Consider the following 12,913-nt stretch of genomic DNA (forward strand, 5'->3'; position numbering starts at 1 on the left):
GGGGTGGGTGGTCCACAGGGCACACCAGAGAAACACTTATGGGGAATGGTGTGGTATCCATCTGCTCATAAAGGGTGCTGCCAGTGACCGGCCAGGAGATACCCATATTTTATATGCCTCCTCTCTAACTAATGAGCCAAGGAGATGAGGAAGGGACAGGGGAACTGGAAAACAAGCCCTCTCTGTGGGACAGGTTTGGGATCGATTGAAAGCTAGGGGGCAACACCAGCCCTCAAGAACACCATCTGTAATCAAGCTAGAGAAACACTACAACTTTGCCTTAATGGTGGAGGAACAAAGTACGCTGGGAAAAGGCAGAGAGTGCTGACACATTGAAAACATTCTTCACCCAGCAGGACATTAGCAGAAATCCCACTGCAGGCTGTCTTCTGAAGTGGGCAACAAAGTCAGATTCTCCTAGGAAGAAAGCAAGGATGACAGGTGGGCACCCAGCACCTCCAGCCTGGGAGGTGGAATGTGGTATCCAAGCCAAATGGCAAACGATGGATGTAATGCTCTGGTGTCCAGGGGCCGGAAGTGCAGGGAGCAGCCATATTTAGATAGCTAGGTCTGTTGATGACTAGCAGGGTCTCAGGTACGGGACTCAGACTGAGGCAGGGTTTTAGGAGAATGACTTAGGATTTAAGGAGGAGGAGGAGGCTAGGAAATGGAGGCAGCTGACAGCCTGAGTTTCTGCATTTCCAAGTTAGTCCTCGGGCCCTGGGACAAGGCACAGAGGGAGCCTTAGGAAGGTAACTGTCGCGTTTTGCCCTCTTGGAGTTCTCTTTTAGCTGGGCCTGACAGGAGAAAAAACACACACACTGACATGAGTTTTATGTGACGAGGGAGCCCTCATAAGGAAATGAAGATCCTCAAGAAAAATGGCAAAACCTACAGGCCTTTATATTAAGTTGAACAGAGAGGCAATGTGGAAAAGCAGGTAAACTCTATGGGGAGGCTAAAGGAAAGTAAGAATTATGTTAACAAGGCCTGTTTGTATAGCATTCTCTGTCTCAACTTCTCATCCTTGATGATGATAATATTTAATTTCCTCTGGTGTGGGGAAGGCATCTTTCACATGGAAGCTTTTATCTCCTGTTTTCGTTAAGAAAAGGGGAGATCAGAAGGCCCTTCTTGTGCCTGCTGTTTTTTAAGTATTTTAGCTCAAAATAATCCTTATGCCAAAGTGGCATATTTGGGGGTGGTGTATTCTGCCCTCCTTCAGAGCCATTAGGACCAAGAGTTCTGAGTCTCAGGTCCCCTCTAGGTGTTAGGAAAAAAAAAAAAGCAACTCAGTTATTCAGAGTGGAGGAACCAGGTTAGAGCCAAACTAGTAAGAGTGTCAAGAGTATTTAAACATAAAATCTTGGTCTAAGAAGCCCTTCAGGGGCACCTGGGTGGCTCAGTTGGTGAAGCATCCGACTCCCGGTTTCAGCTCAGGTCATGATCTCAGGGTCGTGAGATCGAGCCCCACGGGGCTCCATACTTGGTGCACAGTCTGCTTGAGATTCTCTCTCTCCCTCTGCCTCTCCCCTTGCTCTCTCTCTCTCAAATAAATAAAATCTTTAAAAGAGTAAGAAGCCCTTCATCCCTCCAGCTAAGATGAGGATTGGGTGTGGAGACTGGGGAGGGGCTGAGGAACTAGATGGGAGCCCAGCAGCTCCAGCTAAGGGGTGAGAAGCCCAACTGTAAGGTCACAGAATATGGTGATGGGGAGAGGGACTGGAACAAGATCATCTGGCTTCTAATTCCATTTCTACTACTCGCTGTGTGATCACCAGGCCTCACTTTCTTTATCAATAAGAGTATCCACTTGAAAGGAAAGGCGAGAATTAAATGAGTTAGAATACCTGAAGTGCAGCTCGTAGATTAAAATAAACTTAGTGCGGTTGTTAGAACAATCCTTGCCCTGTATATAGTGTGTGCTATATGGCCATCTGCGTGTTAGATTGAGAACCTACTTACAATTTATTCCTACAGCTTTGTAATGGTAGCTAAAAACATTTGAAAATAATAACTCAGAAGACAGCATCCTCACACCGATTGAAAGAGTGAACATACTACATGTCTACAACCTACCTATTCTGTGAGGGGATTTAGAAAGATGACTTAGGTAAGGATAAGGATCCGACCTCTGAGCTCCTCGAGGAGACAAACCCTGGATGCCAATAATTCCAGTACAAGAGAGCTAACCCCCCTAGGAAAGATTCGAAAATGTTGTAGGATTGTTCAGTTGTAGCCTTCATTACAAGCTGAAAGAACTAAGAATGACTTCAGAGGGGTGGGAGCATTTGGGGACTAAGGAAAAGATCTTGATCTACAAAAAAAAAAAAAAAAAGTGATCACCATGATTCTGGAACCATGTGTTACTAATACACACCTAAAGTTAATGCGCATCTGAACTTTCTCTATCGTTCTCCCATACATTATCACATGCAACTTCATGTGCCTTTACATGTCTTGTAGAAATACAAAAACCAAAACACTCCTTAATAAAAAGAGGGAAGCTTTGCATTATCCTTCTTTGGAAGAGTAATCCCAACAAACGTTTCTGAAATAGAGTCCTGCACTTTTTGACATGTGCATATTAGATGTTCGAAATGCACATCTCCTTTGGGAAACCCATCACATTTCAAATTGTACATGCCTGTGAAAGCTTAGATCTGTTCTACCTTCCATGTATTTGTTATTGCTGCTTCTGAAACTTCCTTACAGCCCCAAAGAAGTCTTAATCCCTGTCAAATGTTATTATGTTACCGACTTTTATGGAGTCTTGAAAGGGGTTGTTTATTTAGTTTCAGTGACTTCTTGTTACTGCCAAATATTATTTCATTTCAGCACAGATGTAAGGGGTCCAATGACTGGAATTATTTTACAGCCCTGACATTGTCGAGAGATGGATACCAGTTTAATTATGGACAGCTGAAAATGATCTGGGAGTCACCTGCTATGGATATTTATCATCATTATGAACTTCTCACCAAGCTGTGGTCTGAGCACCCTCACGACGTTCCATTTGCATTAGACAGGCAGTGCGATCCGTACAAGCCTACCTCTTCCGTCACCTTTAAACCTATGTATGGACAGCTTAATATTGCTTGATTATTTTCTTTTCCTCTGCTCAAAGTGAGAAAATATGTTTCAGTCATACCCATTCTTTCCCTTTCCTCTTTTTCTGTCTCTCTCCACCGCCTCCTCTTGCCGAAACCCTTACCCTTCCAGCTGTTTTTCCAATTATGTCTCATTGGAAATTATTCATTACTTAAAGAATGTGAATTGGGTAGACCAGACATGTAGAGGATCAAGTAGTGCAGTGACTGCAATATAGCTGGGTACTCAGTAAAGGCAGAAGGAATGGAGGAGGGAGCGGAGCCAAGGGAGCAGGAAACGCGCGCCAGGGGACTGCAGCACGCTCTTCGTAGGATTCCTCCAGCTCGAATTTTAGAAGAAATTAAGAACAGCAACCTTCCTCCTCCTTCCCTCCTCCCTTGCCATTATACACTGTGCCACCCTTTATCTTGAATGGATCTTGATTTGTTTTCATCGGAGCAGAGAAAGGGTTAAATGAAAGGAGAAGCCAGGTTATCACCAGCTGATAATAAATTAAGGTCACTGTCAATCCAGGAGCCTAAACGTGCTTCACCCCATTCCTTTTCTCCTTTTTTCCCAACCTGGGCTGTAAGGCCTTCAAGAATTCCATTTTTTTTTTCCTGGCGATAAGCACAATCACAGTAAGAGCTGATTTTAGCGAGGGTTTACCATGCGAATATCGCTCACCGTGCTATGTCTTTTTAGGTGTCATTTCATTCAATTCTAGTTATGTTCTATTTCTGTAAATCAGGGTTCTCAAGGGAGAATGTTCCCGAGGGAACATTTAGCCATGTCTGGAGAGACCTCTGGTTGTCGCAGCTGGGTAGAAGCCAGGGTTGCCCCAAAACATCCTGCGAGGCGCAGGAAAACCTCCAACAACAAAGAATTACCTGGCGTCAAATGTCCATGGTGCCACTGTTGAGAAACCCTGCTGTAGATTAAAAAGCTGAGGTTTAAGGGAGATTCAGTCGCTTGCCCAGGGCCTCCCAGTGGTGTCTGAGAAGACCGAGATGCAAGCACAGCCTGTGTTTTCTCACTATGTTGCACGTAGGTCATGGTCACTTCCAGTGGCTGGTTTCTCAGCCCTTGTACTGCAGGAGCTGAAATTCCCAATAGGATTGTTTCATGGGAGGGCATCTCCAAATAAGTGGGACCTTTCAGTCATTTGCAAATCCCTTGCTCATCCATCCTTTTCATCAAATGTGCAGAATCAGGCCCATCTAAACATTGGAAGTTTTGTAAAACACACACACGTGTCCACATGCACATACATGCAAACACACGCTCACGAGAAAACACAAATTAGGGCAATGGTTCCTCTGACTTTTTAATGTTTTAAGCGGATATAACATATAAGAGTAAAGCAGAATGCATAAGCAAATAATGACGCTACTAAGCAGCAAATTTTGAAGATGGCACATAACAGTTATGCAGTCCACTTTGATGAATAAATTATACTTCTTTAATCTGACATGTGTTTAATGATAAACGTAATACCCTGTGTTCTGCAGGATAATTAGATAGAAATGGTACTAGTCAACAGCATTTTTTTTTAAAGATATTATTTATTTATTTGAGAGAGAATGAGAGACAGAGAGCACGAGAGGGAAGAGGGCAGAGGGAGAAGCAGACCCCCCGCTGAGCAGGGAGCCCGATGCGGGACTCGATCCCGGGACTCCAGGATCATGACCTGAGCCGAAGGCAGTCACTTAACCAACTGAGCCACCCAGGCGCCCAACAGCATTTCTTTTTAAAGTGCCAATCAATAATGTTAGTATTTTTCTTTTTTATTGATTCTTGAATCTCCACAATCTGTTTTGACATTGTTTTTAGATACAGAGTATCTTAATCATCGTAGTCATCCCCAAGGCAGCTGTGCACACAAACACACAGTCTTGTGCACACCTGTGCGCACAGACACGTGTGTGCACAGACACGTGTGTGCACAGACACGCACGTGCAGACACATGCACACACAGACAAGTCCCGGTCTTATTCCCGGAGCTGTTTCCTTTGTCTTTATTCTTCAACATGGTCCCCAGCTGCCCCCTTACTCTTTTTCTGCCCCACCCACCCATTCACTCACCCTCTCTGATGCTCCCCGGATCCTGACCCGAGGGAGATTTCCATCTTCCCTTCAGATCCTTTCCTCTGTATGACCCAGTCCTGGAATCCATCAGCAACTCCAAGCAGTGAGCCCCGAGGGCGGGTGCCTGGGAAACCTGTCAAGGCCTTAATGCTGGGGTCACTCCGGGCCTCCCAGCAGAGAGCGCCAGGAACACAGCACCCGTATTTACCTTTGAGCCAGCCGTAGGCACTGCAAGCTTTCAGGCTGGCGAGAACGGCCACCTCCCACCCTAAATTCTAAACAGCCGCACCTATTACTTATTATTTGAAATTATTTCACAGTTTCTAGTCCCTTTCATCCTGTAACTAAGGGATAAAATCTTAAAATACAGCTAACTCGCTGGTTTGAATGAGCTTCATTCAAAGTGAGTTACCAAGTGAAAGCTTTTCTATTTCAGTGGCAAGAGGGATTTGGAAGGCAGAAAGGCATCGGGTACTTAGAAGGAGGAGGAACGCAGCAGAGGAGAAAAGGATAATACAAAAAAGCCAGAAGCAAACTGCATCTTTCCCATTTTTGCCCCATGCCAGCCCTGTTCATCTTTACCTTACTGGGGCAAATTTCCCTGGTGGCCAGAAACAAATACCTTAGCAGGGGAGTCATAGATTTCCATTACCTTTCACCCTGAGCACTGTGTAAATCTGAATATACCATTATTATTTAATAAGTGTATTTAAGCATTGCCTACGTTAATAAAATTTGCAAAGATGGTGCCAGATAGGATATCTTTCCTTTCCGTTTTGGAGGAAAGGGACAGAGTGATATAATTAAACATAATTTAAATGAAATACTATTTTTTTTCTACCTTTTGCTCTCACACAGACCTGCTCTGACCAAAACAGTAGCCACTAGCTACATGTGGCTATTTAAATTTTAATTTTAATCAACTAAAAATAAAACGAAAAACTCAGTTCCTCACTCAGACGAGCAATATTCAAGTACTTGATAACCACATGTGGCTGGTGGCTATTATTTTGTACAGCACACAGAACATTTCCAGCATCACAGAAAGATCTGTCGGCATTGATCTAGACCAAGATAGAAAAGCTGGAGAATACTCAGCGTTAAGGAGGGGAGTGGGGAAACACATCCCTTCACAGAGTGGTGGTAGGAACAAAAATGCTATGAACTTTTCAAATGTCAATTTGGAAGGAGCCATAAATATTTAAAATACACATGCACTCAATAGAAGGAAAAACCTGAAATTGCCAACATGTCCATCATTAGGATACTGGTAAAATAAATGCCCAAAATGTCCATACAATAGGAGACTGAAAATAATTTAAAAATATAAACATAAACAATACATGTCACCCCAGAAAGCTGTCCTATAACCTTATATGTAAAAATGCAGGCCACTCGACCATGTGAAAGCATGATCCCAGTTGTATTAAAACATACAGGATATGCATATGTATGTTTATTTATGTACAGGAAATTACATAAGGACACGCAAGGGTTTCCTTCTGGAAAGAGGGGATGGTGGAGTGGGTTGAGGAAACATTTTCTTTTCATTGTACATCCTTCTGGTACTGTTTGGACTTTTCACAGTGATGATAAACTATCACACTTAATCAGTCATATATTAAGGAAATGAACTGCTCAAAGCTATGTGATAACAAATGAATGAAGGAATACATACATCCCTAGAAGAGTTAGATCTGTGCGTCAAAAACCTGTTTGCTCAGTCCTGTGCTAGTTGGATGGGGTCAAGGTACTGGCTTGTGCTCCTGTTCAAGAGGTCTTTGCATATCCAAACGAACCCTAAGTCATGACTCAAGGATAATAGGTACAATGTGAAATCATACCCTCGTGCATTATTTCTGCTGCTGTAACAAACCTCATGGACCCCCAAGGAGGGCCCTGAAATGAAAAGATTTTTTTTAGAGCTGGTGGCTACTTGGAGTTCCTAGAGGGATATCTTCCTTCTGCTCATTGCTCTCCCATCACCGCACCCTCCTCTGCCCCTCATAACCACACTTTTCCCTCCCCTCCACCGCCTTCTTCTGTGGCCTGCTCCAAGCAGGAGAAATGCAGATCCAAAATCTTTATCCTGCCTCAGAACTCACCTGTATTGAGCATGACCCAGTTGGCAATGATTCAAGCTGCTCTGTATGCGTCCTTGTAAGCTCACGGGGGAAACCAGGCCGCAGACCTCATGAAGTCCTAGCTATCATCTATCCATCCATCCGTCTATCTACCTATGTATCATCTGTCATATCTACACGTACACATACATATGCGTGTAGGCCTATGTGTTTGCATGTGCCCACACTTGCACACAAGCATGCGTTAGGTTTCCACGGGCATCTGTGAAGCAATTCTAACTGTTGTCCAGGCAGATGCTGTGCTTACTGCTAACATGGGAGGAAGCACAGAGAGGAGGGAAAGGGAGGTGTCTGTGGGTGGGCCTGATCCCCAGGCAGGGAAAGAATTTGGCCCATTTGATATATTTTTGTTGGACCAGCTCATTAGATAGTAAATATGACATAAGTCTTTGAGCCAGGTCAGTGATAAAGAGTGAAATGTTTTTATTTCTTAGTATGCTCAGAATCATGCATTTTCTAACAGACAAAGGGCATCTACCCTCAAAATAAGATCTTCACAGATGTGAGAATGCAGATGTGTCTTCTTTCCTCAGCTGCACTCCCAAGCTAAGTTTCCTCTTACAGCAGGCTTTCCCAGAACAAAACACCTCTGGTTGATTGGCCTGGACTTCCCCCCGCCCCAGCCCTGGCAGGCCCCAGGGCCTGGCCCGAATAGGTCCAGGAGACACATGCAGGCCTCACCTGGCAACAGTTTTACTCCATTTTAATGAGTCTCGTTTGCCCATAAGACCTGTTTTTAAGTTTCTGGCTCATGCCAGGCTCATTTATTTGGTATTTAGGCTTGATGAGTACCCAGGTTTTAACCCACTTAGGACTATTTTTCTGCCTCACTCTGGAAGCTCCGGTTTTTGTCTGATTATTCCCCAACGCTGACCAGCTGATGGTTCCCATTTTCTCTTGTATCCTTTATCATCCCAATACCTACCACCCTTGTCAGTGTGTCTCCCCAGCACACGCACACACATGTGCATGTGCATGCACACACATTGGTTCGATACTGGACGAGTAGCCTTTACAATGATGGAAGGTTAGAGGTTTGTTTGTTATGTCAATTACTTCAAGTAAGGTGAGGAAGGAAAGTCTTTCTGGAATGTTCCATGAAGAGTTGCACTTCCTTCTAAATGCAGTTTTTTCTTCTTCCCTCAAAGACTCATCTTTTGAATAAAGGCCCTCTAAGGAATTGTTTTTCATCTGAGACCAAACCACTGACTCCTGATAGGGTATAATTGTGAATCATGGAGTGTGAGAAGAAAGACTTTTCAGCAGAAATGAATTTGTAAATAACTTTCTTTCTCTGCCTCTCCTGGGGGTGACCCACAAACCATAAAAATTTTCAGTCTCAGATTCTGAGTTCAGTAGAGACTTTCATTTTCATGAATTATCCCAAGGATTGGGGCACCTGGGTGGCTCAGTCGGTTAAGCATCTGCCTTCCGTTTAGGTTGTGACCCCAGGGTCCTGGGATCAAGCCCCACATCGGGCTCCCTGCTCTGCAGGAAGCCTGCTTCTCCCTCTCCCACTCCCCCTGCTTGTGTTCCCTCTCTCACTGTGTCTCTCTCTGTCAAATAAATAAATAAAATCTTTAAAAAAAAAAAAATTGTCCCGAGGATTCACACCGTCATTCCCTTTGGGGGAAGCACACAGGGAAAATGGCACGTGCGGGAGTCAAGTATCCTCTGAGCAGCCCTGGAGAAGGACAGACGTGCCTGGTTTCTGCCCCTGCTCACAGTGCCATGTGCACTGCTGTGCGTTATTGGCATGGAGCCTGCCTCTGCATGGGCTGCCCGGGGGCTGTTCAGGGAGGAGGGAGCGTCCATCAGGCCCTCCTCAATGCTGCCTTGCCCTGCCACTTCTCTGACTCACTGTGTGTCCATGCATCAGAAGAACACAGGTACCAGCGATTCCAGTGACACTTCCCATCACTAATCTCCCCATTTCCCAGTAGGATATCACTATTACTTTGATGCCATGCCAGATTTTTGTTTTAAACAAGCTTTGTACAGACAGTTTCAGATGGACCAGAAATAACTTTTATGGCCTGCAAAATACCTTTCTCTCGGGACATTTTGTTGTGCTTTGAATACATTTTAACACAGTGAGGTAACATTCGTAGACTCACAGAGACACGGGATTAGAAAGCAATTCCAGAGACATCCCATCCATCACCATGACGCCAGGCAGGCTTCACCCAAACCATCCCAGACAAAGGTAAATATCCTGTGTTCACAGGTCATCAGGAAAAGAGACTCCACACCACTCTTGGGTAACCCATTCCAGTGTTGACTTCCCTTCAACGATGTCATTATATTTGTATTACCGGGAAACGCCCCGTACTAGACTGCTGTGAGTTTCTTAAAACCCAAATTTGTGTATTTTGAACCAGATGTCACAAAACAGCCTGACTGTCAGCACACTGTTGAACTAGTACTGAAAAATGTCATTTCAAACCAAATACATCTACCCTTGGGGCTGGACCCAATTGGACAGCTTTCATTTAAAGTGTGACCATCTGTTCCTTTAGGACTCCCCTCTTGAATCTGGTCATCATTAAATGGTGAGGCCCTGCAGGTGTACCCTCATGCTTTCCTGCTCCCAGAAATCACAGCCGTCAGGTCCCTTTCCCTAAATCGTGGAAGCAGGAGCAGAACTGCTATAAATAAAGCCAAGCGCTCTGCTCCGGGGAGGGTGTTTGCTTAGACACACGCAAAGATTTCTGACACTCAGTTTGTTCCTTTGGTTTTCAGAAACAGCAGCTTTAGAGGAGTCCTTTTCCCTGTCCCTTCCCCTTCTGCGATGCAACACGGTCTCTAAGAGGTCCAGTTACATTTTGGCTTGGAATAATCCACAGGGCCTTCCGCAGTTAGAAGCAAAATAGCCATCTCCCCTTCTTTCCACTATTTCCTTTGGCAAAGTGGAAAGTCATCAGGAACCGGATCGGTCAGGAAAGCCCTGACCAAGAGCTGGTATGAACCTCAAACAAGACGCAGCCTGATGAGATGAGTGTGCACAGTCATTGTCTGAGACAGAGGGTCTGAAATTGACACCATATGCGCCCGAGGAGTAATTGCTGGAAGGGGCGGGAGGGGGGGAGGTTGGGGGGGCATGAGGGGGGAGAAAAGCAACATGTCAGAACATTTTAGTAACACCTAATTCATCTCAAGGTTATAAATAAAGTGTAATGCTTGCTTAAAAACAAAAGTCGAAAAATACTTTGACCAGATTACTTTTGTGACAGTGCTTCCGGCAGAGGTGAACTTTATTAGGGAGAGGACGTGAATACAGAGAAACGCATAACAACGTTTTATGGTATATTTTACATGATTTTATTTTTTTGCAGTAAATAAAGTGGTTATAGGGCTCCAAGGAAAAGGGCCCAGATGTTAGAGAGTTGTGTGAAATTTAGGGGAAACAAGCTGTAAAAAGCACGGTCATAAAACAGGCTGTCAGTGCCACACATCTGGACAATACAGCTGTATGTTCCTAGTGGCTGTCGTCACCCAAAGAAAACTCAATAACCTCATTTCACCCCAATTAGGCTGCATACCAACAGGATCAACATTAAATTGCAAGGGGGCGGGCAAGGAACTTTTCCTATGGCACCTCTGTGTCAAGCAGTTTTTATCTTTCATTTGAATTTGGTCACCAAGAAGTAAAAGATTGCTAACATGGCTATTTCCATTATTATAAAACCCTATTTAATTTATGCTGTCGTAATAAGTCAAAGTTTGACAGCTTAGAAGATTGGCTATGCCAAACAATAGACTTTCTGTAGCACGAAACTGACCTATCAGTCATCCTATAGGGAGCCCCGGCATATCTTTCCTCTACCCCTTTTTTGGAGTCTGAGTCTAGCACCATCGTGGGAAGCACTCTCTGCCTCATTGGAAAAATAAGTTCATTTTCAGACAACCCAATTTCTGTAAAGTAGAAGGTAAATACCCTCCTCTATGGCAATGGGACATTTTTCTCTAATTCTTTTGGCCAGCAGTGAGGCACCTTTGCAGTAAGACAAATATTACAAAACTGAAATACCATTTCATCTTTTCATCACCAACAGACTGAGCCAAAGGTTACAAAATGCCACTTTTCCTATTAATTGTGTTTCTTCATAGGTGTTAATAGCAGCAAAGGCAATTATGGACAGCGGAGAGAAATTAACTCTACCACTGATAGGGAAACTCTTGAAATTTCAGCTTCTCCAGATTAAAATGAAGGACCAGCAGCGACGGGAAAATGAAAAGAAGGTACTGTATGATGGTGGGTCTTCTAAAGAGGGAAAACGGAGCCAGGTTTCTCCAGGTCACTTCCTCTCTTCATAAGCCTTCCATTAAGTGTTACCTGACACAGTCAGCTGTCACCTCGATAACAGGGAAAAGCCATGCAAAGATCCATTGGAGGAATTCTGTTTTCTCAAAGGCAGACGTATTAAAAATAAATTCCCTCATGTAGAAATAGGACAACAGTCAGAGCATATGCCTGAGGTGGTTTTCCTAGTAGTCTATTTCCATGCTAGTGTCAAAGAAGGGACTCAAGGAGAGACGGAATCAGGAGAAGTAAATGTCATGTGAAAAAACCTGCAAAGTCAGGCTCTATTTAAAATATTTTATCTGATATTCAGTAGGACTTCCATTAAACTAGCAGGCTGTATCTGTCCCTTCATCATAATCTGAATATTTCAGCAGCAATCCATCACTTCTACTCCCATATCGTACACCTGATTATTTCTTCACATGTAGGTTTTTCATTTGCCGATGGAAATCAATCTGTGTGTTTTCCAAAGATTCATATTTTCATCTGAAAAAAAAATAGCCTAAAATACCTTTAGCAAAATGATGCCAGGTTCAAACCCATTTGTTATTATCATTACTCAAAATAAGAGAGGTTTTTCTTATTTTCCCAGTCATGCTGAAATGTTTTTGGAAAGCCAAATGCTTTTGTACGTACATGTGTAATGTGTGTGTGGGCACATGTGTATATGAGATGGATTTCCACATAAGCTGTTTCTTTATGCCTCTTGGTGGAAGAGGTAAAATCAGTTCTTGGAAGAAGAAAGAGAAAAGGGAACATGTTTCAGTAATACCTTTTCGAGACCCCCAAATTGAGGTTTCCTATTTGAATTGGACTCTTGACAGGATAATTGTATGACAAAATAATAATGCCACCTTAGATTTGCAGTAGAGAGCTTTATGTTTTTCAAAAAGATTCCCCATATAGCATCTTACTAGGGAGGCACGTATTGTTCCTGGGGAAAATTCTACTCATACGAACACAAATGATGGTCTAGTTTTCCATCTATCGAAGCTCTCTTCATCATGTTCGGGAGATTTGTACCTTAAGAAATACTTGGGGACATTAAGACTCGGCAGAAGAAAAATCGGAAAAATTGAAACTAGTATAGAAACATCTTTTCTTGCGTTTTTAAATTCCCATGTCACGTGGGAATCTGAATTATAAGAAGTAGACTGTGAGTCCTGTGAAAATCTCTGCACCTTCTGTTTGCTCTGTGCTTTCCCACAGCAGGGGGAAACATACCTAACATGCTACAGAGTATCAGTTTACTTGTTTGCCAACTATTTTAAGTCAGCAATTGTT

At 43.5% G+C, this 12,913-nt stretch overlaps 1 protein-coding gene across 4 annotated transcripts in view; it reads left to right on the forward strand.

Moving 5' to 3' along the window:
• The window catches only part of SPAG17 (sperm associated antigen 17), a 235,062-nt gene that overhangs the window by 53,317 nt on the left and 168,832 nt on the right, over nt 1–12,913 (forward strand). For all 4 annotated transcript variants that reach the window (XM_034990189.1, XM_034990187.1, XM_034990186.1 and 1 more), the window contains one exon: nt 11,434–11,565. In XM_034990189.1, coding sequence (XP_034846080.1) covers nt 11,434–11,565 — 132 coding nt within the window. The remainder of the gene's footprint in view (nt 1–11,433; nt 11,566–12,913) is intronic.

The sequence above is a fragment of the Mirounga leonina genome, unplaced genomic scaffold, assembly GCF_011800145.1.
Source record: "Mirounga leonina isolate KUSES-001 unplaced genomic scaffold, KU_Mleo_1.0 Mir_507, whole genome shotgun sequence".
In the NCBI taxonomy this organism is placed as follows: Eukaryota; Metazoa; Chordata; class Mammalia; order Carnivora; family Phocidae; genus Mirounga; species Mirounga leonina.